Source organism: Lupinus angustifolius, chromosome LG01 (genome assembly GCF_001865875.1).
Source record: "Lupinus angustifolius cultivar Tanjil chromosome LG01, LupAngTanjil_v1.0, whole genome shotgun sequence".
Classification (NCBI taxonomy): Eukaryota; Viridiplantae; Streptophyta; class Magnoliopsida; order Fabales; family Fabaceae; genus Lupinus; species Lupinus angustifolius.
In genome coordinates, this window is record NC_032009.1 from 10,480 (window position 1) to 37,656 (window position 27,177).

Here is a 27,177-nt window from a genome sequence, read left to right on the forward strand (position 1 = left end):
CTTCATTAAATGTAGGGTTTGTTTCCTACCAAAAAAATATATTAAAACAGTTAATTTCTACCTGCTCTGAAGGTAAAATCTAAGACAACAATTCCTTATATACTTTTGAAAGTTAGAACTCCATACACAAAAATAAAATATGTAAGATACAACATACAAATTATTATATCAGATTATAAATTGAGAGTTATGTTTTATACTTTTGTATAGTAACTATTTTGATTTAGATAATTATTTTTTACTTAATCTTATATAATTTAATATTTATATTGTACTATTAAATTAATATATGTCTTCCTTTAACTAAAAATTTAGGCCTTTCATTTAATTATAATATTAAATGTATTTTCGAATATCAACATGAAACATCCTATTCTGAGCTAAAAGCTCAACATAAGCTAATGAGTCGTGATCAAACGTCTTATAATCCATGTTAAACCTCAAACGTTGGACAAACATAAAATCTCCACACATATTAATAACTAATACAATTCAATATTACAAAGTGTATGTCTAATGGATCGAGTTGGAAGTCTGTAAATAATGTTCAGATGTTGTCATATGCGCTCAACGAACCTCCAACTGACTTCTCACGACCTTTTATTGCACCCACTTGCGTTGGGCGCACCACCCACTATGCTAAGCGCATAAGAAACTGTGGCTAAATGCTTATTTTCATTGCTCGAGCTAATCGATTAAGTCAATTAATTGAGTTAAATGTGGAAATTTGCTTATTTGATCCGACCATTCATATTGAAGATCTATCAGTTAGGTACAACATATTTAAAATTTAGTTCGATCCAATGGTGAACAAATGTGATATAGTGATTTTACTTGGACATGTCATGATTGAATTCTTGTTTTTGTCCGGAACTTCTCTTTTTGCAACTATTCTACTGGAATAAACCTACAAAACACTTCAAATGTGAAATTTGGCCATTTAAACAAATTTAATCATGTATTAGTATAATTTCATTTATTTGAATTGATTAAGTAGTTAAAGAATGTATATAAAATATGATAATTTTAACATGAGATAAAAAGTTAAGGAAAAAATGAAAATGAAAGAAAGGTGTATCTTCTCCATTGTGGTAAATACATTTTTATTATTATTTTGAGAAGCCTAAGATTTCAGTCCTATCATCTTATAGACTTTACATTTCTGCTTTCAGAAAACGAAAATACAAAACCTACTTTTATTTATTTAGTTTTAAATCACCAACAAATCTAAAAATATCGCATTATTTTTTATCTTTTAACAGTCGCGTAGGAAACAATGAAATAAGAAAATGTTTTAACTTCAAAATTTAAAAAAAAATGAAAGAATATTACATTTAACTTCAAAATTACTAGAATACACTTTTTAGAAAGAAAAAAAAAGTCATGAATGAGTCTATAAAATTCAAAAAATTACTTGAATATTGATAAATAAATAAAATAATTATTTAACTTGAAAATTGATGAATGATATTTTAAAGTTTTTTGGTATTTTAAATTTTTGTAAAAAGAAGTGACACAAGATTAGGTTAGTTGTTGAATAAAATATGGTAACGCTTGTCCTAAGACATGCTAAACTTGCATTGCTTATAAAAATATGATTTGTTTAATCATTGGTCACGTTATTAGTGAGGTTGCCTCTTCTTTCATTTCTTATATAAGAATCAAACTCATCATAGCTAGTTCATACATACATACATGCATATGAGCACGAGTATGGCACAAAAGAAGGCTACTTTCATAGCTTTAGTAACATCATTTTCACTTTTCATTTTCATTTTCATTTCCATTTTCTTTGATTACATAGCTTGCTTAGAAGAAGATCGTTCCATATACTTGGTCTTATTGGAAGGAGATGGTGTTGCTTTTCATCAAGATTCACCAAGAGTTTACCCCAATAGGTATATATAGAAACCTTAACTTACATGCATTATGCACTACTTTATTTTCTCTATTTCCCCATACATCACAACATATATAATCTCTTATCCACTTTGCATATTTATTTCTAAATGTAAAATAATTGTAATAATAAAGCTTTCTAACATTATCATCTTAATATATATTGTCCAAATCAAACTTCTTACAGGTGATGTTTACAAGGTGTAGACATTTTCTTCTCTTCATTTCTCTCATCTGATGGTGAACAATATTTCAAAACATAAAAAGAAATTTATTATTTTATTATATAAATAAATCAATTAAATGTTAAAATCAAAGAAACTGAGAGGATAGGAACTTCTACGCTCCCTCCACTTGAGGCTTATGGGATAATCGTTCCATTGAAATGCATTGATCCAACTTTTTAACTTTCTCCCACACAAATTTGATTTTAAGATCAAAATTTAATCATAAATAATTCAAATATATAATAAGATGAAGTGGAATTGAGTTTACACCCAAATAAGCAATGGATTAGTAATTTATTGACTACAACTATACTAGGCTAATGGTGATAATTTCATTTGTGAGAAAATTCATTAATCATCGCTGGTTACTAACGTATGCTACTATAGAATTGAGCTTTTCTATTTTGGCAAAACATAAGTGATTAAAAATGAACAAAAAAAGTAAATAAAAATATTAAATATATCAATATCTATCTATATCTATCTATAACTATTTTATATAGTCTATTTTTTCATTGCATATTTTGCCATTCTAATTAATTATTATAATAATGTTTTTACACACCAAAAATAACATATTATCAATGTAGTTTTTTTTTTTAAATTTACAATTCATTTTCATATTTCTTTTATCACAAAAATATAATATCATGTATACTTAATATGATTTTTATATAATTCTTTAAAGGGAAAGATATAAAAAGTAAATATTCAAGTAAATAAAAAGGTAGAACGATAGACATATAGTATTTGTTGACACGTCTATATAAGTACAAATGAATGTTATTTTTATTAATAAACAATGAAACTGACATATATTAATATTGATTACAAATTCAGATGACCATAAACATTGATTATTATATATATAAGTAAAACTCAGATGAGCATAAACATTTATTATAAATTTAAATATTAATTATATTTAATGTTAATTAAAAAAGTTATTAAAACTGACTTGGTCCTAATCATTAAAAAAAGTTAAAAATTATGTTATAATTTTAATATATTATAAACATAGGTATTTTGTCACATATTTGCATAGAATAATTTATAAAAGTTCAAGTGTATTGAAATGGCTTAAGCATCTACAGATTTAAAAAGAGCTCTAATTTAATAATATGGTTATATAGTTTAGAAGTATTATGAGCTAGTTTTGGCTAATACGAAATCTCCATGACCTGACCCATATGATGGTTTATTTTGTGCATGTGTAATTAATTAGCGGTGCATCCATAGCACATGCAAGGCGATTATTGGAAGAATCTCATGATCTACTTCTCCAAACCACTCTTGATACTGGAACCTACACTAAACTCCACAGCTTCAAACATCATATTAATGGCTTTGCTGTTTACACAACACCTTCTCAGGTTGCAAGACTGAGAGTTATGAAAGGAGTGAAGATGGTGGAGAAAGACAGAGGAGCAAAAATGATGACAACATACACTCCTGAGCTTCTAAGTTTAAGGAAGGGAATATGGGCTCAAGAAGGTGGAGAGATAAATGCAGGTGAAGGAGTTGTGATTGGTTTTGTGGATAGTGGAATCAACCCACTTCATCCCAGTTTTGCTTATGATCCCATGCATACATTCACATCAAATCTTTCTCATTTTGTTCCTACTTGTGAGACGGGCCCACACTTCCCACTTAGTTCTTGCAATGGGAAGATAGTATCAGCTAGGTACTTCTCTGCCGGGGCTGAAGCTACTGCTACCCTTAATGCTTCACTTGATTTTCTTTCACCTTTTGATGCAGATGGACATGGAAGGTACATCTTAACCTTCCAACTTCTTTCATTCTTTAGAGGTCATTAGTACTTCAACTCCTGAAAATAATATGTAATTTGGTTTCAGTCACGTGGCATCAATTGCTGCTGGAAATGCTGGTGTTCCTGTTGTTGTCAACGATTATTACTATGGCCGAGCCAGTGGTATGGCACCGCGTGCAAGGTGAGCTTTCTGCTGTTTCTGTGTGGTTGTTTTGAATATTTACATAATATGTATGAAACACTTATTCACATGACAAATTATCTCTTTTGGTAAAAAATAAATGATTAAGTTTTTGTAGCTATGAAAAATGTTAATGTCATTTGCAGGATTGCTGTTTATAAGGCTATCTATCCATCAGTGGGAACGCTTGCAGATGTTATTGCAGCTATCGATCACGTAAGTGCAGATTTTTCACTTCCCGTCTCAAACTGACTAGATTCATCAGTAGGATAGAGTTGAGTGGTTGATGGAGACAATATTGCAATGCTTCAAGAAAAGCTAGTAATAGTATAGTTAGTACAGTTAGTAGTACTAAACCTTGATAGCTTGTTTGATTTATGCAGGCTATCCTGGATGGGGTGGATATCCTAACACTATCTATTGGACCAGATGATCCACCAGAAGGCACATTGACCTTCTTGAGTATATTTGACATTTGCTTGTTATATGCACAAAAGGCAGGAGTTTTAGTGGTGCAAGCTGCAGGGAATAAGGGTCCAGCGTCTTCGACCGTAGTGTCATACAGTCCCTGGACTATAGGTGTTGCAGCTTGCACTACAGGCAGAAGGTACCCTGCTTCTCTACTTCTTGGAAATGGCACTATAGTAGATGGAGTTGGACTATCAGGTACTTCTGGACAATCCTTATATCCACTTATTTGTTCTCTGTTTAGCTCTCCAAATGGTAATAGTGTTTGAGGTTCTTATCAACAGGACCAAGTTTTGGAAATGGGACAATTTTGCAAAGGCTTGTATTAGCGAAGGATGCATTAAAAATAAATGGAACATTCCCAAGGACACCGGAGTACATAGAAGAGTGTCAACATCCAGAAGCTTTTGACCCTAATATAGTGTTTGCAAGTGTCATTATATGCACCTTCTCAGAGGGTTTCTATGATGGAACCTCAACTCTTGGTGCCATTGTCCACACATCAAAGGCTCTAGGATTCGCAGCTTATATTCTAGTTCCGAACCCAAGTTATGGAGATTATATTGCAGAGCCAATTCCTTTTGATTTTCCCGGTATTATGATCCCTCGTGTAGCTGATGCCAAGGTATAAAAAGAGAACTAATTAGTCATCATTTTAAATTTTTAACTAATCAGATATACGAACTGTTGCTTTCATGTGTAGGTTATATTACAGCATTACGAAGATGAAACCAAGAGGGATGAGAAGGGAACTGCAACAGAATTTTGTGCTAGGGCAGCTGTAGGAGAAGGAAGAGTCGCCTCTTTCACAGGGCGGTCATCGGTAGTTAGTAGGTTTTCTTCAAGGGGTCCAGATATCATTGACATGAAAGGAAATCTTGCTGATATACTTAAACCTGATATTATTGCCCCAGGCCACCAAATATGGGGAGCATGGACCCCTATTAGTGCCTTACAACCTATGCTAACAGGTATGTTATGAGTGATGCATAATTATATATTTGCAATCATACATAAATAAATCATAAATCATGTTATACTCTTTAACTACCATACAGGGCACAATTTTGCATTACTATCTGGTACCAGCATGGCCGCACCTCATGTAGCTGGAATCGCAGCACTTATCAAGCAATATAATCCATTATGGACTCCATCTATGATAGCATCTGCAATCTCCACAACCGGCACAAAGCATGATAATCTTGGAGAGGTTTTGATGGCAGAAGGGTTTCAACCCAACAGCTTGTATCCATCTACTCCTCTTGAACACGGTGCAGGCATGGTGAACCCCAATGATGCCAATGATCCAGGCTTGGTACTATCATCAGGTATGTTACTACTTACCAGTGAAGTAGCAGAGGCAGAGACTTAAATGGTTTATCAGCAGATCAGCTTGATTCTTTTACCTAAAGTAATATGATTGATTATTTACTGTTTCTGAAACAGGATATACAGATTACATTAGCTTCTTGTGCTCTTTGCCCAACATCAACCCGAATAAAGTAACTGCAGCAACTGGAGAACCTTGCAACACACACTTGTTTGCTGATCCACATAATCTAAACCTTCCTTCAGTAACAATATCAGCACTGAAAGGATCAGTTTCGGTGCGAAGAACTGTCATGAACATAGGGAACAATACAGAGACATATGTGGGCGCGGTTATACCACCAAATGGAACTAGAGTCAACTTGTATCCAACTTTGTTCACCGTAAGTCCACAAGAAACACAAGATCTAGAAATACAGATCAGTGCCACCCAATCAATGGAAAAGTTCAGCTTTGGTGAAATTGTTTTGACAGGAAGTTTAAATCACATTGTAAGAATAACATTGTCAGTGATACCAGTTTCAATATAATAAAGATCATATTTTAAATATCATGGCTGCGTGTGTATGTTTATAATGATATAATCCATGTATAACATAGTCTCATTAAGTATAAATATGAAATTGATGCTTGGTACACTACTACTACTAGTCTCAACTATTTCAATGGTATTGTTGTTGGTGAATATACTAGAATGACTGCGTTTATTTGGATGTATTATTATCATTGTTCCTCCACCACAATACATCAAAGATGAAAGCTGATTTCATCACAAGCAGTGCAGCCTATGAAATCCAGCACTGCTAACTACAATAGAAACTAACTTATCATTCATCAAAAGACTAATACAACCTTCATATTCGGACTAATTTTTAAATGTTAATGAAAATAAGAATAATTTAAGAAGAAAATTGATGCAGGGAAAACTTAGTCTAACTCTAAATGAGATATATAAGTCATGTTAAAGTAAAGTTTTAAATAAATAAGTCGAACTCAAATCACCTCAAATTTTTTACAAAGCAAGCTTAATTTGTAATTGTTAGAGACCAACCACATTTTCCTTTAATAATTGGCCGGCGGCTAGCAAGATTTTCTCCCAACAGTTATTATAGTTTATATGTGGTGTAATTCATTGTATGTTATTTAACTTCAAAAATGAGTTACATATTCGCTTTTCTTGTGATGCACTCAAATGATTTGTGTAAGTAGTATTCTGAACTTAGACTACCAAGAAAGAACAATACTTATGCATTCAATTTCCTCTTGTCAACCACCCTCCCATTTTTTGTGTATATAAAAACACTCACCACATTCATCATTCACCAACAACTAACTCACCCATCACAAATTATTAGAGGCCATGAAGCTCTTTAATGCAGCAATCATGAGCTTGTGTGCAGCAATAGCATTAGCAATTATTGCACCCTCTTTTAGTTTGGATGTGGAAAATGGCATTGCATCATATGAAAGTGAAGAGACAGCATCATCCTTAAGGGGAATGAAGCGGAACTTGATGGGGTATAATATGACATGTGATAAGTTTGCAAGAGTTTGCCTTTTGAAGAATAGCCCTGGCCCTGATTGCTGCAACAAAAAATGTGTGAATGTGAAGAGTGATCATTTGAATTGTGGAATGTGTGGCTATAAGTGTAAGTACACTGAGATTTGCTGCATGGGGAAATGTGTTAATGCGTCCTATGACAAAACCAACTGTGGAGGGTGTAACAACAAGTGCAACAAGGGAGAGTATTGTGTTTATGGAATGTGCAACTATGCATAATAAGATTAACTTCTCTTGTTACTTATTCTAGCCTTAAGGATTAATCTAATCCACTGCAAGAATATGATTTTCTATATTATGAACTGTATAATAAGATTTGCATTACATTATTACATCATATAAAGAGAATAATAAGTTATCCTTTGCTTCTTGGCAATGTCTTCTGCTCTATGTTTATGTAGGCCCCTCCCTCATACATATTAAAATAATATATATGAGAGCATTAACAATTATATATCATCTTCTAAATCCTACTATACTATAAAAATAATATCAATTAATATATAGAATGAATAGATGTACGGCTAAGATGTGATGGGAAGCGAGTGTTGAAATTGTCCCTGAAAGAAAGGAATAAATAATATGACAGAGCCTTAACTCCTAAGTCTTGAATTCTCTGTTTTCATCTCTCAACTTGTTTCTCTCTTCTGCAAACAGGTGAAGATGAGTAAAGGATTGCATGCTTTGTTGTTGTTGTTGTTGTTTGGTTGTGTAATGTCACGTGACCATGGGTTGCATAGGATTGCACTGAAACGGGTTAAATTGGATCCTAACAATCGTGTTGCTTCAAGAATGGACGAAACTGACATTGTTGGGTTGAAGAATTACTTGGATGCTCAGTATTATGGTGAAATTGGTATTGGAAATCCTCCTCAGAAGTTCACTGTCATTTTTGACACTGGTAGCTCTAATCTCTGGCTTCCTTCCTCCAAATGTACCTTCTCGGTAAGCTTCTTTTTACAACTATGGGAACTTGTTATTATTTTCCAACTCCAATTTCCTTGTGTCGTTTTGCATATTGGTGCAGGTTTCATGCTACTTCCATCCCAAGTACAAGTCTACCAAATCAAATTCGTATAGGAAAAATGGTTTGGAAATCATATACTTCTCATTTATGCCATTTCAAGGACATAGAATATGGGATTTTACTTATGACATTTGAAGTTTTTCTTCTTGTTATTTAGGAACTCGTGCTGCAATTCAGTATGGTACTGGAGCAATTTCTGGCTTCTTTAGCTATGACAGTGTCAGAGTTGGTGACATAGTTGTAAAGAACCAGGTAATGCTGATTATCAATCCCTTTTCAGCCAATAGAAGAGGATGTGTGAGCTTAAATCCTTCACTATGTCAATTTATAATTGATTGAGTACCTTTTTTTATCCCCACCAGGAATTTATTGAAGCAACTAGAGAGCCTGGTGTTATATTTTTGGTGGCAAAGTTTGATGGTATACTAGGACTTGGGTTTCAAGAGATATCAGTTGGAAAGGCTGTTCCAGTGTGGTAACTGTTAACGTTTTTTAAATGTTGATTTATCATTTTGTTAAATGTTTATTTGATTCCCATGTGATTCTTAGATCTGCATGTCACAGGTATAATATGCTTGAACAAGGTCTTATTAAGGAACCAGTATTTTCATTTTGGCTCAACCGTAACCCAGAGGAAGAGGAAGGGGGTGAGATTGTGTTTGGTGGTGTTGATCCTGCTCATTACAGGGGAAAGCACACTTATGTGCCTGTAACTAGAAAAGGATATTGGCAGGTTAGTAATCAAATATCACCTTTGTTTTATTTATTAAAATATAATATGCTGAATGCTTTATTTTTTCCTTGTTCAGTTTGACATGGGAGATGTACTTATTGACGGGAAACCCTCTGGTATGTGTATAAGTAGAAATGCCTTTCAGTTTTTCCTATGATGTTTTGAGCATTTTCGTAAATGGTTCATGGCTGTGATTAATTAGACTGACCTGATGTCCTGATCATATTATTATTCAGGATATTGTGCTAATGGCTGTTCAGCAATTGCAGACTCAGGGACTTCTTTATTGGCAGGTCCAACGGTATGAATAAATACTTTTACAAATAAGTTGCCATTTAAGCCTTTAATTTTTTGACTGTGGAGTTTGATGGAAAGCCAGTTAAGCAACTGTCACCGTTACCTGCGATAAACAGGATGAATGAAAGTAATTTTCTTATGGATGATCTTAAATTATAGTTGTTGAATGCTTATCCATCTAATGGTAGGTATCAGTTATACATCCTCCTTTTTCGCTTTTAGGTAGTTTACTATTTTAACATGATTACATGCAGCACTCAATTTGTTCTTCCTCCGGGAATTGTCTCTTGTGGTTGCATATTAGGGCCTTTAGAAATTGACAATTGTGGTTGCATTGTTTATGTTACCAAATTAATAAAACACGCATAAGCAACTGAAAAATTGATGGTCGGTAGCGAAAGATGAAAAACACTTATTATTTACCATTCTCTGAAAGAATCCTTTCACCCTTATCTCCCGTTTATCTAGCTGATCCCCTCTTGCTAACTAACTAACTGCTCTATTGGCCCCAAGTTATTTCCCTAACTATTTTTCCTTCCCTTTCTCCTGACTAGCGCGTTTCTATAATCAAATATGTTGTTTGTTATTATAGACTGTGATTACTATGATAAATCATGCAATTGGAGCATCTGGAGTTGTAAGCAAAGAATGCAGGGCTGTTGTGTCACAGTATGGGCAAACAATCATGGACTTGCTTTTGGCTGAAGTGAGTAACATTTGTAATATAGCATATTTTGGTTGCATTTAATTTTTGCAAGGTTGTGTGCATGTTAGATAGATCTCTGGTTATCTTTCAGAAAGAATTTTCTGATGGTTTTAGCTTTAACTCTTGTAGGCAAAGCCAAAGAAGATCTGTTCCGATATTGGATTGTGCGCCTTTGATGGTACTCGTGGGGTGAAGTAAGGCCCGCATATTTTACTCTTTGGATTTTGTTATCAATTACTTAGATAGTTCGATGTATTCACGTTTTTTTGTTTTGCCATTTTAGTGTGGGTATCGAGAGTGTGGTCGATGAGAATGAAAGAAAAACATCTGGTGGTCTTCATGGTGCTTCTTGCTCCGCATGTGAGATGGCAGTTGTTTGGATACAGAGGCAGCTGAGTGAGAATCAGACACAAGATCGGATACTAAGCTATGTCAATCAGGTTAGTCAATTGTCTTGGTTTTTGTAGTTGAGTACCTCAATCCCTCTTTTGACCCTCTAGCCTTCATGACAATATTGCAGCTATGTGATAGAATGCCAAGTCCAATGGGAGAATCAGCTGTTGACTGTGGAAGTATCTCTTCATTGCCTACTGTTTCTTTGACGATTGGTGGAAGAATTTTTGATCTTGGCCCACAAGAGGTATGATGTACTAGAACCTGATTGTTTCCTTTTTACAAGGGCTGATCACTTGCTAGTTACTACCCTTTATGTTATATGAAGAGATAAAAATCATGTGGAGATAGGAATAACATCGTGAAGCTAGTTAACATCAGTTGAAAAAAGCTTTCCAGTATGTTATGTCATATAGCTTCTTTACTTGAAAGAATTATGGGTTGACATCTTCCACGGTCCTAGTGTTTTTGCCTTGTGTTTTTCTTGTTCATTGGTTGATAAATGATACTTGACTTCCTACCCTGTCACATTTATAAGTTATGGACTTCAACTACTACTACTACTGTAATAATATTTTTGTGGTTATTAGTGGATAGTTGCATAAGTTGTATGCAAATTGGTTGTGTGTGTCCTCATGTGGTTTATTTTCCAGTACATCCTGAAGGTGGGTGAAGGTCCTGCAGCTGAATGCATTAGTGGCTTTACAGCTTTGGATATTCCTCCTCCACGTGGCCCTCTCTGGTACATGAAATGAAATGTGTTTAATTATATGTGATGAATTATATGTGATGAATTTGATTTATATATGGTGCAGGATCCTTGGAGATGTCTTCATGGGGCGCTATCACACGGTCTTTGATTTTGGTGAAAAGAGAGTTGGATTTGCCGAAGCAGCATAAATCATGTTACTAGTTGGATTTGCTGTAGACATGCCTCTCGCTTCTTTACTTATCTTATTTTGCAACTTGCATGTATTATTGTGTGTATGCTGCATAAATTTCATGGATTTAACATTACACACTGTTTTTTACACTGTTATTATTATCTCCACTATACGTTTAATTAAGGATCAATTTATTATTATCTGTAAATACAAATCAAATAATTCGAAATAAATTGATTTAATAAAAGATGATATTACCATTATGGTGAGGAGAGAAGTCATGAGACTTGGATTTTTCATGTTCACTCGGTTTAGTTGAATATGATTGAATTTTATTGGGTCTAGAGTCAAGTTTGGTTCAAAATTTAGACTCATTCAATATTTAGGGTCGAAAAATGGATAAACATAACTTAGTCTAATCTATCTTAGAGTCATCCATTCACCATATTTGTAGGTGTATAATGTGATCATTGAATTGCATAAAAAGAAATGACATCTCTCAGTCTAAAATATTATTAATTTTTAAATTTTTCATCATATATATATGATTAGTAGTATATAATATATATCATTTCATATTGATAATCATAATTAATATTAATTAAAATTGACATGATATCTTTTCATTTTTTTTCACTCAAACTCCACAATCTCCATGAAAAACACTTACCACGTGTGCCAAACAAATCTGACAGTGTCAGTGGAACGCTGTCCGAGGCTAGATGGTCCAAGTATAGCGAAAGTTACGTGTCTGGTCAAGGTTTATCCACGTACCATGTTTTATGAAAAAAATATCTTTCTATGACAAATTGTGTTAGACATATTAGTGTAGTATATATGTATTATTGTTATAAAAATACATACATAATTATAAAAAAACTTACAAAAAAAAATTTCTTTATTGTTAAAAAGTCGGTTTAGGATAACTGAATTTTCGATGGGTAACTTTCTAACATACATTGATTATATTTCTCAACATCAAATTTTCAGTCACTTTGAAAATTCAAATTGACCCTAATCAATTTCTTGGTATAATTTTTTTAACGTGAATTATATTAAATAACAAAATGGATTGATTGTTCGGAAGTTGGTATGAGTCAAACCAACTTCTCAAGGTGAAGAAAAAATATGTTTTGTTATATAAAGATGGACCCAAAAAAATTTGTATTTCCGTATTTTTTAGCATCATTGAGATAAATTTCCCAATAATGTGCATCCATGTTATAATTAAGTTACCAAGGAGAAACATTGTGTTCAAAAGCAATTTCAATTATGTAACTTTATTTAATATAAACATATAACATATTATTCAAAAGAAAGGATATTATTCCATTATTGCAATTTAAATTCTGTAGTTGGAAATTTATGGTTAAAATTTTGAATTAAAAGTAGTTGTATGTTATTTGTATCTGGACCAGAAGTTGGACCAAATGAAAACTAAGAATGAAGAGAAGGTTTTGTTATTTCTAAATGAGGACAATGACCATAATCTAAACAACTTCATATGAATCTGGACGTTAACTTGGAAGAATACAGTACGGTGCTTTTAACTTTATGCATCGGGGTACAAATTATGAAGAACTTCCCTTATTCTCCATCTCTTAACAAATAAATTTATCAAAAAAGAAAGAAAGAAATGACACATGTAATATAGAAATATGAAATATTTTCATTTAAAAATTTGAAGGATTAGGAGTATCGATTGAAAAAGATAATATATCTATTAGCACAGTTTACATTTTGTATATAAAGTATGCATATTATTAAAGTATAAACTATCTGGTCGAGTGGCTAAGAAAATGAGAGGGTAAAGTGTTATTATTTATAACTAAATTGGTATGTGGCATCACACAGCTTATATTATATTATTCTATATATAGCAGCATAGCCATATGATATTATTCATCACAAACACACTCACTCTATCTCAATTCTCAACTGGTTAGCTTCTTATCTCTATCTCTCTATTTATTACACTATCTATGGCTTATGTTTGTGGCTTATGTTTCAGATCAGAGCAACTCCATCCAACATTGAATATGGCTGATTTGTTGGACTGGCCTAACAAAGATAACCGTCGCTTCCTTCATGCTGTCTACCGCGTTGGGGATCTTGAGCGCACCATCAAGTACAATGAGAGTCCTTGTTCATTATTACTTTTGTAATGTTTAACTTTATGCTTAACATTTCCTCACTGTTTTGTCAGGTTTTATACTGAGAGCCTTGGATTTAAGCTTTTGAGGCAAAGAGATGTTCCAGAGGAGAAATATGCCAATGCTTTTCTTGGGTTTGGTCCTGAAGAATCCTATTTTGCTGTTGAATTAACATACAGTATGATTCTTTCATTATAATATAATTTACCTTATTTTGTTGTATTCCTCCAACATTTAGTTACCATTTATTTGTCCTTGAATGTGTTTTTATTGTCAGATTATGGAGTGACCTCATATGACATTGGAGATGGCTTTGTACATTTTGGTATTGCAACTCAAGATGTAAGTAAGCTAGAATGTAACTTAACAGAAGCTTGAGCATCTATTTTACAGTGTGAACAAAATGAAGCATTTGAGTTTTACTTGAATTTTCAGGTTTACAAATTGGTTGAAAACATAAGAGCCAAGGGCGGAAAAATCACAAGGGAACCTGGTCCAGTTGAGGGTGGAACAACTATCATTGCCTTTGTAAAGGATCCTGATGGTTACCCTTTTGCACTAATCCAAAGACCTTCAATCACTGATCCATTTGCTCAAATAGCACTTCGTGTTGGTGATTTAGACCGTGCAATTAAGTTTTATGAAAAGGTACCACTCCATGTCCAAATATTTAAGGATCAAATTTTGATCTCCTACTTCCTATGAATTAAGGATCTAGTTCAGGAACTCATAGCTTTAAGTACAGAACTGCATCTGATGATATGTGATTTGAATATTGTGACAGGCTTTGGGCTTGAAGGTTGTGAGGAAGGATGATAGGCCTGAGTCCAAGGTGAACTTCCTTATCAACTTAACCTTAGTAATTAATATATATATATATATATATATATATAATACATGTTGATTGTTGAACCTATCCCACTGATGCTGCATCTTGCATGTTCTGCAGTACACTGTAGCAGCTCTTGGGTATGCAGATGAGAATGAGACAACTGTGTTAGAATTGACATATAATTATGGTGTCACTGAATACTCAAAGGGAGATGCTTATGCACAGGTTAGTGTGTTCGTTAATAGGTTATATTACCTTACTTTATTGTAGCCTAGACTTGATAAACTTTGTGTGGCATGTATCAGATTGCTGTTGGCACTGATGACGTATACAAGACTGCAGAGTTAGTTAAGAAAGTCATAGAAGAAGTCGGAGGGAAGATTATTCGGGAACCTGGGCCCCTTCCCGGCCTTAAAACCAAAATCACTTCTTTCTTAGATCCAGAAGGCTGGAAAACTGTAAGTCTCCACTTTCTACCATTTTAACTTAATTTGATGTTATATTTTTATGTTAATCCGTGTGAATTAGCCTCATAATTATTGGTGCTGATAGAGTGCAATGCACTGTGTTATAATTCATAATTCATTTTGTAGGCATTCGTTGACAATGAAGATTTCCTGAAGGAACTGCAGCAGTGAAGAATGAGCTTTACAACAACAAAAATAAGTAGCTGTACTGCTTTTGTGTGAATAAGCTGTCTAGCATTGATCACTCATCCTTGTACCTTTATTTATATTTACTACTTTCAGTATCCTTGTTTCTATGTGGTTATGTAACATGCTCTATCATTAATATAATATTCAAGTATTAAATGTCGCTTAGCAGTGTTTTAAAACTGGACCTATAAAAAGGGTTGCAAAAAATCCATTTAACCATCATTCATCCTAACCAATCGATCAACCTATAAAAAGCATCCTGGAATGACATCATTATCCAATCCTATCTTAGAAAATTAGAAGTTCCAAGGTAGATAAAATGAAATATGCAATAGATAGATTATACAAGAGAACCCATAGCTGCAAATATGAGAAAGTGGGATACTGAGTAGATTCATTAAAAACGTAAACAAGAAGTAAACCTAAACCCGGATAAAGCATAGACCATTGGTAAAAACTCACAAATATCAAATAATGGATTACTCTCTATCTGAAGTGAAGCATGTATGTTTTACTTTCTACGCTTCAACAATGCTAGTCTTGGAGAGGAGTGATAGCTCTATGAGCCAAAGAATTGATAGAAAAAATGAGATCTTGGATTGGGAATCTGAGTAGAATAATTGATAGAAAGAGAAGGAGGCAAATGAGGAGGAGGTTTGGAAGCAAAGAAAGGCTTAAGAAGTGAGAGTTAAGAGTTAAGATCATACATTTTGGGGTTCATAGGCTAAAGCAATATCATTTTCATCAATATTATTTTAATAAAGATACTTATTCAAAACTGGGGTTTGGGTGTAACAAAAGCATTCAACAATCTTTATTCATACACAACTCTAACAAGTAAATCTAAGACCAAAAGGGTCCCTCTCATTCCCTCAAGCTTAAAATATCAGAAATGAATAAAGGCCACTATGTATTTGCTCACTGCTTTGAAATTATCAATATCTACTTTAGACCAAATCTCCATGCTGCAACCGTCAAATGAAGAAAGAAATGATTATGAAAATACAAAATTGACTGAAGAAGCACATATAATAAAAAGCAATGAGGAAGGAGATAATGATTAATATATTGATCTGATAATAATAAAGGACAAGGTCATATGGGAGTATTGGTAGGTCTGACTAAAGTGTACGGTAACGTTATGCAGACATGTACACTCAAACAAATCCAAATCCAAATGAAGATAGGTACACCCAACTACGCCTCTACCTACATATGCTATTATATTAAAATATACTTTTCATCCTAAACTCAGTAATAGACTTCTACCAATGACTACAACATCAACAATGAAATGGATAATTGCATTGTTGTTACCTCAGCCCATAGCCTTTTGTCCACTATTACTATTATTTCTATTAATTTTTTACCAAAAGCCGTGCCCCTCTCACACTTGCTACACTTACAACACTTACTCTTTTTTGTGTTCGATTCGTCCCTTCCATACCCATCCAATCAATCCCAATGTCCCTTTCCTTTTACCATAATACCCTTTCTCCTTTTCTCCCTTTCCTTTTACTACTCCCTACTAGTTGAAGTTGAAGTTGAAGTTGAAGTTGAAGTTGAAGTTGAAATTCCCCTTTCCCTTTCTCTATTCTATCATGGCCAAACCCACCACTCCTCCTACGACGTCGTTTTCAGTGATTAAGCCTGAGCATTACGCTCACAGCCCTGTTCATTACGCTGTCGTTTTGGGAGACCACACCAAACTCTCTAGATTAATCTCTACGCTTCCTCGTCTTCCAGATCCTTCTAAAACTCTAACTGACTCTGACTCACTCGCTCAAGAGCGCGTTGCGGATCAGATCTCAGCCCTTCTTGACCGCCGTGACGTTCCTAATAGAGAAACTCCTCTCCATATAGCTGTTCGCCTCAACGACGTCTTCGCCGCCCGCATTCTAGCCAATGCCGGCGCTGACGTCTCCCTTCAGAATTCTGCTGGATGGAATGCTTTACAGGAAGCTCTCTGCCGCCGCGCCTCTGATATTTCACATGTTCTCCTCCGTCTCCACCACCTCAACGCCTGGTCCAAATGGCGCCGCCGTTTGCCTCGCGTCATCTCTGTCCTCCGCCGTATGAAAGATTTCTACATGGAAATCTCCTTCCATTTCGAGAGCTCCGTCATTCCATTTGTCGGCAAGATCGCTCCCTCAGACACCTACAAAATCTGGAAGCTCGGCGGGAATCTCCGCGCTGATACCTCTCTCGCTGGCTTCGATGGCTTGAAGATCCAGCGCGCTGATCAGAGCTTCCTCTTCCTCGGCGACGGAGATCTCACACACAATATCTCCTCCGGTTCGTTACTAGTTCTTAACCGCGACGACCGTAAAATCTTTGATGCGTTTGAGAACGCCGGAGGACCGATGAGCGAGTCTGACATAGAAGGATTCTGCTCTCAGACGAGCGTTTACCGTCCCGGAATGGATGTCACAAATGCCGAGCTAGTGAGAAGAACCAATTGGAGAAAACAAGAGAAAACAGAGAGCGTTGGAGAGTGGAAAGCAAAGGTGTACGAAATGAACAACGTCGTTTTCAGTTTCCGGTCACGGAAAGTCGCCACTAACGAATCTGATGTGGCTGGAAGTGAACAGGTTCTACCGTTAGAACTAGACGAAGATGAAGACGGTTTTCTCGTCGCGGAGAACCCATTCCCTTTGCACGATAAGAGAAGACACAGCAGTTTCGTGAGTCAGGAGAGGGAGTGGGTCCCAGTGGGAAGGAACAGCGTGGACCTACCTTCAACAGCCACTGCACCGCCGAGAATGTCATCGGTAACTGCTAGCGTTACTATGACGGCGACACCGCAGACAAAGGAGAAAGAGTATGTTAAGAGTTTACGGCCGTCGGTGTGGCTAACGGAGCAGTTTCCGTTAAAGACGGAGGAGCTGTTACCGTTACTGGACATTCTTGCCAACAAGGTTAAAGCGGTTAGGAGGCTCAGAGAGTTACTCACAACAAAGTTCCCACCGGGAACGTTCCCGGTAAAGGTAAGGGAGTTATTTGTAATAAACTTTATTTTGAGGTGCAAATCTGTCTTTTAAGTTATAAAATCAGATTCTGTTTTGGAATTTTGTGATAATTATTATTATATATGTTATGTATGGTGTGGGGATTTGGTGGTTTCAGCAAGCAACAGCATGACTTGACATGCTAGTAGAAGCTTTGGTGGGACTGTGTGGGACCCATGTGGTCGGTTACTTAGGACCCTCATTTGAATCAAGGGTCATGAGTAATGTGGACCCCATGCATACAGGCCAATGGTACAATCTGGTCCCACCCCAGGATGTCTTGGCATTTCAGTACTTTTCTGTTTGGCACTATCCTGTTGACCATTGATAAACCTTATTAATACAACAAGTACCATAACATCAATATGCTTAAAGATGCAGCATGGTTGATTTTATTTGATTTATGATTTGGAGTTAAATGTGTTATGTTTAAAGCACATCAATTAGCTCACTGAATCAAACTTGCATGATGAGATCAATTCATAAACTAACCGATAGGAGCATAAGATAACAGACGGCTAGAGTTATAATTTTTCTGAAGTAGCTTATAAAATAGAGTTTAATATCTATGCATATCACCAACCATACCATGTGTTAATCATCAACTGTAGATGATGAAACTTGCATAGGTATTAAACTGTCAAATATGGGTTTGTAGGTTATGTTCAATAAGTTAATTTATCAAAAAGATTTTCTGTTTTCTATTGTTTCGGGTCAGGTGGCTATACCGGTGGTCCCTACAGTAAAAGTAGTGATAACGTTCACAAAGTTTGTGGAGCTGCAACCTGTGGAGCAATTCTTCACTCCATTCTCAAGTCCAAGGCATTTGGTCACAAGCAGTGAAGATGGAGATGAAAAGCAAAAGCCAGAAGAAATCCGGTACTCAACTTCATCTGCACCATCCACATGGCTTAGACGAAACAATAGCCAATCGACTAAGCTGCAACAACAAAAATGTTCTTCCATGTCATTGGATTCAGACCCTTTTGCCATTCCTAATGGATATACGTGGAGCAGTACTGGTGTGGATGATAAATCAAAGAAAATGAAGAAATCCAAGTCCGTGAGAAAGTCCAAGTAAAAAAAAACAAAGGGAAACTAAACAATTCTATTCTGGTAGGATTGGATAAGAGAGATATGAATGAATAGGATGTTGTCTTTATTTGTTAATTGTTACTTGTTTTTAACGCCAACTTGCGACCACAATGTAGATATACCGTCTAATTTTCCAACCAACTGTGGCATGGAGAAGAAAATTGGTGTTCATAGAAAAGGGTACTTAGTGGCTAATTAAAGCTATGTTTCTTTGCTTACAGTTTTATTTTTTCAGTCTTATAATATATAGGTTCTTTTCTTTCATTTTGTCAAATTCTGCATACTGCATTTGCTGCTTAGGGTAAGGGGCTAACATTTAGATATTGATGAAGAGAAGGTAGATATATCTGTGGTTCAAATGCACACTCCAGCTCAAAAGGAAAATGAATTTAATTTTGGAATCCAAGTATATTTGAGATTTAGAGTCTCTCAATTTCTTCACTTAATTGATTTACGTACAAGTTGTTGTTGACTGTGGGAATCTCTTCAAATAAGAATTATCTTCTCCAATCAATTCTCTAAAATAGCGCCCAAAGTATTGATTTTCTATATTGTACTTGTGTTATAGTTATTCATTTGATTGAGGCTCTTGTTCACTTTTACTTTATCTCTGCATAATTCAATCCCCTTAGTACAAAAGACGTTTCTCTCTAAACTTTAGTCCTTTTTCTCATCTCTGGACAACCCTTCCTTTTTCTTTTTAAAGTTTTCTAACTCTGCTGTGTAGCATTGAACCACATCTTTAGATGCAATAAGAAATATTAATATTTTAATAGTGATATAATTTTAAGAAATATAATTTCTTTTACTGCTTCTAAACATATATAAAAGTGGTTTGGTCCCCTCACAAGTTTCCATTTTTTACGCTGAAAAAGGCAAAAGAAAAACTATTAGAAGAAATAACAGTGGTATAAACAATTATTGAGTGGTAGTATGTACTAGATGGGACTTCTTAACAGCTAAGTAACAGATTCATGCATTGTTAATAAAAGTGAACATTATTGGATGACAAATACCTTTGGCCTTCTATGAAAGTGTCTCACAACTCATAATAAAACTTTCTAATTATAGCTGATTTGGTTAATAGGGAAGTCACACAGAATAAGATAATATGTTATATTTTGTTACAATTTAAAGTTTGGTTACCCAGCAAAATAGAATAGGTTATCATATCCATTTTTATCTTATCATGTTGACCTAATGTATTTATTTAGTATATAATAGATAGAGCTGAGTTAGAAATGAGTATGATAATAGTAGTTTTTCTATAACATGAGTGTCACCACTATCTGTGCTTATGATAAAGTTGAGTATTAAAAATTAAATATGTAAGAAAGGTATGGCACATAGTTTGCTTAATCACATGGAAATACTCAAATAGGTGAGTTGTTGAAAAAATAAAAATAAATTAGTTCAGCATGGCTATGCATCTCTCTCTATATAGCTATAACTTAGTTCAACTGAGTCATTCAAGGTAGTGGTACTATTATTCTTCTCTCTAATAGTTTATCTTTGAAGTTTAATATTTGTAGATTTCAAAACTAGCATAGTTTTATGACTTGGGTCTTTAATGATTTATTTGAGCTCTTGATTCTTTATATATGAAAAGCTTATGGTTATATTTATATGAAATATATAAGAAGCTCTTGATCCTTGTTTTGTGGAAGGTAGCAGGAAACATGGGAAGTGAAGCACCAAGTTGGGCTGAACAGTGGGGTGCTGGTGGTATTGGTGCGATGGAAGATGATGACACCAAGAACAAGAATTCAGGTGCTAAGAGTGGTCTCACCAAAGCAAAAGCAAGTGCCTCAAATTGTCTCAAATTATGTGTGCACTTCTGTTTCAGTACTATGGTAGATACCAGTTTTAACTAATTGAAGCTGTTTTTATTCACTTAAGCTAGATTGAATGACATAAGTCGTTGCTTCATGATTCATCAAGACCCTCTATACAAAATTAGAAATTAAATTAGTGGCTCACTGTTTTGCCTAACACTGACTGATTGATTGCTAAAGACACTCTTTGGGATAGTGGATCAGTGTATTGCTTAACAAAATATGACATCACAAAATAATTTATCCTATCTCTTATCTTGTACACAAAGAAATCATGTAAAATAACTATTATTGCCATTGAATTAAAAAAGAATTCAACAGTGAGATCATAATATCTAAATTTATCCATTCAAATCCATAATTTCAAGATAAAAGGCATAGCCAAAGTGTGGGATAATATTGCTCAACAGATAGGCACATCATAAGCAATAATCAGAATAGACATGGAGTGATTGATTATTGATGGCAGAGAATTTACATCTTGCAGAAACTATTTACATGTGTTATCACAAATTGTGCCTATTTTGAATCCGAATGTATTCTCTCCACTGTATGTCATGTAAACAAAGCCATCATTATCCTTATTTTCCTCATAAATAACATTAAATGTGGGACAACATATGTGTACCAGAAACATAATTCACAACTGATTTTGAGCATTAAATCTGGTACACTTGATTTGTGCTCATGCTTTAAATATAACAGATAACACAAGTGGGAATGGATATAGGTGTTGAGCTAACAGTAGTCACGTGCAAACTAGCTAACGTAGTTACTCCATGCATTCATCAAATTCATCTACACAGTTTGTTAATTGCTTTTCCTTTTATCAAGAGAAATGTTATTATATCGTTTTACTATTTCATTAGATACTGACATTAAGGTGATAAATGTCACCCTTTACCCATATAAAGGCTAATATGTATCATTTGGTAGTTAACAATGGCATATATCTGTATACGAAAAATTTAGTGTGAAAAAGCAATAGGATGTAGCTAGCATTATATGTTATTTAAAAAGTGAAGGTCAACTCCTAGAATTGATTGAAGTTGAGTGTTGAAGCGTGTAGATGACGAGTGAGTTGTCATTTTTGACCAAAAGTTTGATCACATATTCACATGGCCACAACATTGTTTAAGAATGGATCCGATCCCATCTTGTATAATGTATATAATAAAGGAGCTATCAACACTGGGTTTAATCACTACTCCTAGTACTTGTACCATATATTTTCACAATGTCTTCTTCTTATGCCTTGCATTTCTTCTTCCTCCTTTCACTCTTGTCTTTATCAATTGCATTGAAATCTATTAAACCCTATCATGCCTTTCACCTTCCCATTAACAAAGATCCATCAACTCTTCAATACTATACTTCTATTCAAATGGGAACTCCCCCAGTGAAGTTAGATGTTGTTATTGATATTAGAGAACGTTTCCTATGGTTTGAGTGCGGCAACAACTACAACTCCACAACCTACAAACCTCTTCACTGTGGCACAAAGCAATGCAAAATTGCCAAAGGCACAGATTGCATTAACTGCACTAACCACCCTCTTAAAACAGGATGCACAAACAACACTTGTGGTGTTGAACCATACAACCCCTTTGGTGAGTTCTTTGTAAGTGGAGACGTGGGAGAGGATATATTATTGTCTTCTAGTTCTACCTATACAACTAATAATGGTTCATCTGTAGTTGTTTCCAATGCATATATCCCAAGCTTCATTTCTTCATGTGTATACCCTGATAAGTTTGGGATTGATGGCTTCCTAGGAGGCCTAGCCAAAGGGAAGAAAGGAGTGTTAGGTCTTGCAAGGACTTCTATTTCATTACCAACACAACTAGCAAACAAATATAAGCTTCATCGTAAGTTTTCTCTTTGTTTACCTTCAACTTCTGAAGAGAAAGGACATAATAATGGGGTTCTCTTTGTTGGTGAGGACCCTTATTTTTCCCCTCACCTTAAAGCTTCCAAAATTCTAAACTACACCCCACTTGTTTTCAACCGCCATAGTACAGGACCAATCTATGATAATGATCCTTCCACTGAGTATTTCATTCGGTTGAAGTCAATAAAAGTTGACAACCAAGTTCTCAACTTTAATACTTCCCTGCTATCAATTAACAAAGAAGGACATGGGGGTACCAAACTTAGTACAGTAATTCCTTACACCAAATTACACACTTCTATCTATCAGCCACTTGTGAATTATTTTGTTAACAAAGCTTCAGTGAGAAAAATAAAGAGAGTGAAAGCAGTTGCACCATTTGGGGCATGCTTTGATGCAAGAACCATTAGGAATAGTGTTACTGGACCAGATGTGCCAAGTATTGATCTGTTGCTGAAAGGTGGAGTTAAATGGAGAATATATGGTGCAAATTCAATGGTCAAAGTTGATAAGAAGAATGTGTTATGTCTTGCATTTGTTGATGGAGCTGGTTTAGAACCTACTACTCCACTTGCTACTTCAATTGTCATTGGTGGTCATCAATTGGAGGACAATTTTGTGGAGTTTGATCTAGTTTCCTTAAAATTCGGTTTCACCTCTTCCCTTCTTCTTCGCAATTCAAGCTGTTCACACTCTACAACATTCTAAGTTATCAATATTTTGTTCCAAATGCACTTTGTGCTGAATAAGTGCTGATTTCACTATCAGTTTGTAATGGTAACATACAACCCAATACATATTTTGGTTGGATAATTTCGTTATAAATCAAATTTTCATTTCTCTATTCTTAAAAAAATAAAAGTAGTTCTCCAAAACCTTTGTACTAGTTATAACATTATTTTCTTTTGGTCTACAGTGGGTTTAGCTTCAACTTCAAGTCATCAACCTTCCCCTCAACCAATGAGTTTGATGATTTTTTTATAAATAAAACTATATCTATTTAGACTTCTTTCATGTGAAAATAAAATTGCTCAAGTGGAAGATGGAAAAGTCAAAGGTTTTAGGTCAAGCATGTATGTTAAAAAATACATCAACCTCGTATGCTTTCTCCTAATTTGCAGATCATATTTCATGCCAAAACCCAATAAAATAAACATTAATTTAATTTATTTAGAAAATAGGAAAATAGTGCAGATAGTACCTTCAACTTAAATTAATATGTCTAAACATGTAAAGGGTAGTTCGGTGATATGTAACAGCAACAGAAAATGGTAAAAAAGCGATGAATTAAGAATTTATTTTTGAACCATAGTGTTGCAAACTGTTGTACACTAGCAATAGATGAAATTTAAAGTTTTGAACTAAAAATATATTGTATGCTGAAGACTCTAGGAGGGGATTTTACAACAAGGGTTATAATAACTAAAAGCACAGACTCATGGGTGAATATATGAATTTAAACCACCCAATGATTCAACATGGCCAGCACTCTTTATGAATGGTTCCTTTGGAATCTCTTTTTGTCTAATTTTTTGATTTGCTAGATGATGAAGAGCTGTTACAACATCACTCATATGAGGTCGTGTATCAGCTTCCTCTTGGAGACACATTGCAGCCACAGCAAGTGCTTGAAATAGACTCTTCACATGGAACTTATCTTTAAGCAAAGGGTCTGCCATTAGAATGAACTTGCTTCTGTCCTTAAACAAAGGATGTGCCTTCAAGTTCATTAAACAAGGACAACCTTAAATACCATGTTTTGTAGTATCTATTATTAGAGCGTATTTATTCATTTTAAGCATAAAAAAAACATAGCTAAACTTGTGATGAATATGAGAGTTGGAAAGTAAAAGCATAAATTGGAAGATAACATACCCAATCGATCAAATTTTGCTCCTCTGTTGGTCTTTGATAGTCAATTACTCTCCTACCAGTGATTGTTTCCAAAAGCACTACACCAAAACTATAAACATCTGATTTCGTAGTTAACTGACCAGTGGAAGCGTATTCAGGTGCACAATAACCATAAGTTCCCATGACCCTTGTTGAGACATGGTCCTTGCCTCCTGTAGGACCCATCCTTGCAAGTCCAAAATCAGACAATTTGGGATTGAAATCTTCATCTAATAATATGTTTGATGCTTTAAAATCACGGTATATCACTGGTGGATCAGCAGTTTCATGAAGATATTCAAGTCCTCTAGCTGCACCTTCTGCTATTTTCATCCTTCTTTCCCAATCTAGTCCCTCCTCATCTCCACCTATATCTATCATATTTATAAATAAAATAAGATGAATTCTATAAGCCCTAAAACCATAAACCCTAAACGTAAGACAAAAACAACCCTATTGGAAGTAGCATAGAATTTAATTGATTAAGAAATATAGTAAAATGAGATGAGATATGATACCTAGAAGGTGATCTTCCAAGCTTCCATTGGGCATGAATTCATAGACTAAAATCCTTTGATCACCTTCTGCACAATAACCAATGAGCTTGACAAGGTTAGGGTGCTTCACCAAGCTTAACATCAGCACCTCTGCGAGGAATTCTCGCGGTCCTTGCAATCCATTCCTGTTCTGTTGCTTCACAGCCACACTCTATAGTACATATATCAATCAAATATTTTAGAGCATGCATGAGACTTATTTCAAACTCTACACAGATTAATACATACTTGTTTAATGCTTTTTATGTATCCCTTGTACACGCTCCCGAATCCACCCTCGCCAATAAGACATTCAGGATTGAAGTTATCGGTTGCACCAGCCAGTTCTTGATATGTGAATACCTCAACATGATTTTTAGCAGTTCCATATTTTAGTATCTCTGCTGCAATAATCTGTCTCTGCCTGCTTCTATCTGCATTTAAGAAACATCAAAGTTAAAAAAACACATCACGATATTTTCCTTATGCTATCTGGGTTCATGAATTATGTATGTATGTATGTTCAACAAACAATCCTAGCTGCAAGTTATATTTGTCAAACTTTCATCATTACTTTATCCTATACAAACCTTTTACATAACATAACTATTCAGTATCCTTGTGAAAAAGTAATCTTGTACAAATACATTATCACATTCTCATTCTTTTTTTATAGTGTTTTGATGTGCAAATAATAATAATTATGCAAATAACACCATTCTTGTACAAATCATGCACCCATATTTCCAATTCAAGCCATGCTTTCAAATATGGAACATTTAACAATTTTGCATAATCTTTGGGATATTAATAAAAAGTGGGGTACCCACGTTGAAATAATTCAAATTTAGCCTTCATTCTTTTAAAAATTGGAAATTTCATGAAGCAATCTGTCAAAAACTCTAAAGCGTGGCATAAATTGAATAAATTTTTTAATGGTCTTTTAATCAATTAAATAAAAACCAACCTCCATTCTATCAGATTAAAAAGCAAAATATATAAGATATCAGACATACAAACAAAAAGGTGATAATGAATTCCAACAATATATATATGAGCAATGCACCTGATTTAAATTTAAGTGACATATCTCTGACAAATGATTTCAACGTTCTTTTTCCAGTGTCTTTAGAATTTTGGGTAGGACTAGTTCTGAAAGAGAGCGTGTCCGGATGAGAGCATGTGAAGCAACTCATTTTCTCAGCCCTTCCCATGGTACTAACCCAGATATATTATAATTATGTTAAGGCTTTTAACCTTAACATATAATAAACCCAATAACTTTATGCCTCTCAGAACAAGAATTTTGTATGAACAAATGATAATCAAAAGAGGAACAGCACAAAGAAGAAAATGAGGAATCAATTTAGGAAATATATATAGTTATAGATTCGATGGCAGCTTTCATGTAGGGTCCAGAAACTCGGAAATCTGTTTTCTATGTGTGTTTATAAGATAAATGTGATTTCTAATTTTAGTTTTAGGATTAGTTTCACAACATAGTAATGGACAGCTTTTTTTCTTTGGTGGAACGTAATGGATAATTAGTTAATGTCAGCTGTTTTTCTTTGTCATGTTTTATTGGTTTCCCATGAGTATCTTCAAACTGGAGACAGTCATATTCAAACCGGGAACATCCACAGATATATACGTGACTATTTGTAGTGGAAGAATGTTGATCCTACACATTAATTTATAATTTATTATATCTCTTAAAAAATTAGAGCAATATCACTTTTTTTTTTTCATATAATCACATACATCATCTTTGTTAAGGTTAGAGCACAATGCGGAAGCAC

The 27,177-nt window shown here is 34.5% G+C and overlaps 7 protein-coding genes and 1 long non-coding RNA gene across 8 annotated transcripts; 7 read left to right on the forward strand and 1 right to left on the reverse strand.

The window, feature by feature from the left end:
- Positions 1,689-6,468, forward strand: LOC109343262 (subtilisin-like protease SBT2.4). The gene is made up of 9 exons (XM_019581484.1): positions 1,689-1,898; positions 3,352-3,897; positions 3,983-4,078; positions 4,225-4,294; positions 4,462-4,744; positions 4,831-5,171; positions 5,250-5,517; positions 5,605-5,877; positions 5,996-6,468. Exons 1-9 carry the CDS (start codon positions 1,696-1,698, stop codon positions 6,406-6,408), a joined length of 2,493 nt encoding a protein of 830 aa, XP_019437029.1. The 5' UTR covers positions 1,689-1,695; the 3' UTR covers positions 6,409-6,468.
- On the forward strand, positions 6,976-7,784 carry LOC109343339 (stigma-specific STIG1-like protein 1). Its single transcript, XM_019581584.1, has one exon. The coding sequence runs from the start codon at positions 7,239-7,241 to the stop codon at positions 7,656-7,658; it is 420 nt and encodes a 139-aa protein (XP_019437129.1). The 5' UTR covers positions 6,976-7,238; the 3' UTR covers positions 7,659-7,784.
- On the forward strand, positions 8,072-20,397 carry LOC109343296 (aspartic proteinase-like). The gene is made up of 14 exons (XM_019581527.1): positions 8,072-8,384; positions 8,467-8,527; positions 8,624-8,718; positions 8,829-8,941; positions 9,031-9,199; positions 9,276-9,315; positions 9,436-9,500; positions 10,089-10,202; positions 10,332-10,396; positions 10,486-10,642; positions 10,723-10,842; positions 11,249-11,337; positions 11,411-11,500; positions 20,387-20,397. The coding sequence occupies exons 1-13, from the start codon at positions 8,103-8,105 to the stop codon at positions 11,493-11,495; spliced, it is 1,455 nt and encodes a 484-aa protein (XP_019437072.1). The 5' UTR covers positions 8,072-8,102; the 3' UTR covers positions 11,496-11,500; positions 20,387-20,397.
- Positions 13,331-15,285, forward strand: LOC109343328 (putative lactoylglutathione lyase). Its single transcript, XM_019581574.1, has 9 exons — positions 13,331-13,420; positions 13,491-13,607; positions 13,686-13,810; positions 13,910-13,974; positions 14,068-14,280; positions 14,417-14,464; positions 14,582-14,689; positions 14,770-14,922; positions 15,058-15,285. Exons 2-9 carry the CDS (start codon positions 13,519-13,521, stop codon positions 15,100-15,102), a joined length of 846 nt encoding a protein of 281 aa, XP_019437119.1. The 5' UTR covers positions 13,331-13,420; positions 13,491-13,518; the 3' UTR covers positions 15,103-15,285.
- On the forward strand, positions 16,722-19,439 carry LOC109343288 (ankyrin repeat domain-containing protein 13C-like). The gene is made up of 2 exons (XM_019581514.1): positions 16,722-18,107; positions 18,847-19,439. The coding sequence occupies exons 1-2, from the start codon at positions 16,722-16,724 to the stop codon at positions 19,207-19,209; spliced, it is 1,749 nt and encodes a 582-aa protein (XP_019437059.1). The 3' UTR covers positions 19,210-19,439.
- LOC109343349 lies at positions 20,512-21,606 on the forward strand. Its single transcript, XR_002107195.1, has 2 exons — positions 20,512-20,697; positions 20,891-21,606. It is a non-coding gene; the product is annotated as an uncharacterized LOC109343349 (long non-coding RNA).
- Positions 22,296-23,732, forward strand: LOC109343304 (basic 7S globulin-like). The gene has a single exon (XM_019581538.1). The coding sequence runs from the start codon at positions 22,296-22,298 to the stop codon at positions 23,655-23,657; it is 1,362 nt and encodes a 453-aa protein (XP_019437083.1). The 3' UTR covers positions 23,658-23,732.
- LOC109343312 (probable serine/threonine-protein kinase PBL7) lies at positions 24,235-26,739 on the reverse strand. Its single transcript, XM_019581550.1, has 5 exons — positions 26,445-26,739; positions 25,628-25,812; positions 25,361-25,550; positions 24,825-25,216; positions 24,235-24,667 (listed from the first exon to the last, which is right to left on the reverse strand). The coding sequence occupies exons 1-5, from the start codon at positions 26,590-26,592 to the stop codon at positions 24,386-24,388; spliced, it is 1,197 nt and encodes a 398-aa protein (XP_019437095.1). The 5' UTR covers positions 26,593-26,739; the 3' UTR covers positions 24,235-24,385.

Excerpts from the sequence above, each read along its gene's own strand:
- LOC109343262 (XM_019581484.1), top strand. The coding sequence starts at position 1,696 with ATGCATATGAGCACGAGTATGGCACAAAAGAAGGCTACTTTCATAGCT. Across the intron at positions 5,172-5,249 it reads CTCGTGTAGCTGATGCCAAG|GTTATATTACAGCATTACGA; the intron begins GTATAAAAAGAG and ends TTTCATGTGTAG. Across the intron at positions 5,878-5,995 it reads AGGCTTGGTACTATCATCAG|GATATACAGATTACATTAGC; the intron begins GTATGTTACTAC and ends TTTCTGAAACAG.
- LOC109343339 (XM_019581584.1), top strand. The coding sequence starts at position 7,239 with ATGAAGCTCTTTAATGCAGCAATCATGAGCTTGTGTGCAGCAATAGCA.
- LOC109343296 (XM_019581527.1), top strand. The coding sequence starts at position 8,103 with ATGAGTAAAGGATTGCATGCTTTGTTGTTGTTGTTGTTGTTTGGTTGT. Across the intron at positions 9,501-10,088 it reads CTTTATTGGCAGGTCCAACG|ACTGTGATTACTATGATAAA; the intron begins GTATGAATAAAT and ends TTGTTATTATAG. Across the intron at positions 11,338-11,410 it reads CCTCCACGTGGCCCTCTCTG|GATCCTTGGAGATGTCTTCA; the intron begins GTACATGAAATG and ends TATATGGTGCAG.
- LOC109343328 (XM_019581574.1), top strand. The coding sequence starts at position 13,519 with ATGGCTGATTTGTTGGACTGGCCTAACAAAGATAACCGTCGCTTCCTT. Across the intron at positions 13,975-14,067 it reads TTGGTATTGCAACTCAAGAT|GTTTACAAATTGGTTGAAAA; the intron begins GTAAGTAAGCTA and ends TTGAATTTTCAG. Across the intron at positions 14,923-15,057 it reads ATCCAGAAGGCTGGAAAACT|GCATTCGTTGACAATGAAGA; the intron begins GTAAGTCTCCAC and ends TTCATTTTGTAG.
- LOC109343288 (XM_019581514.1), top strand. The coding sequence starts at position 16,722 with ATGGCCAAACCCACCACTCCTCCTACGACGTCGTTTTCAGTGATTAAG. Across the intron at positions 18,108-18,846 it reads CGGGAACGTTCCCGGTAAAG|GTGGCTATACCGGTGGTCCC; the intron begins GTAAGGGAGTTA and ends GTTTCGGGTCAG.
- LOC109343304 (XM_019581538.1), top strand. The coding sequence starts at position 22,296 with ATGTCTTCTTCTTATGCCTTGCATTTCTTCTTCCTCCTTTCACTCTTG.
- LOC109343312 (XM_019581550.1), bottom strand. The coding sequence starts at position 26,592 with ATGGGAAGGGCTGAGAAAATGAGTTGCTTCACATGCTCTCATCCGGAC. Across the intron at positions 25,813-26,444 it reads GTCACTTAAATTTAAATCAG|ATAGAAGCAGGCAGAGACAG; the intron begins GTGCATTGCTCA and ends TCTTAAATGCAG. Across the intron at positions 25,217-25,360 it reads CTTGGAAGATCACCTTCTAG|ATATAGGTGGAGATGAGGAG; the intron begins GTATCATATCTC and ends TAAATATGATAG.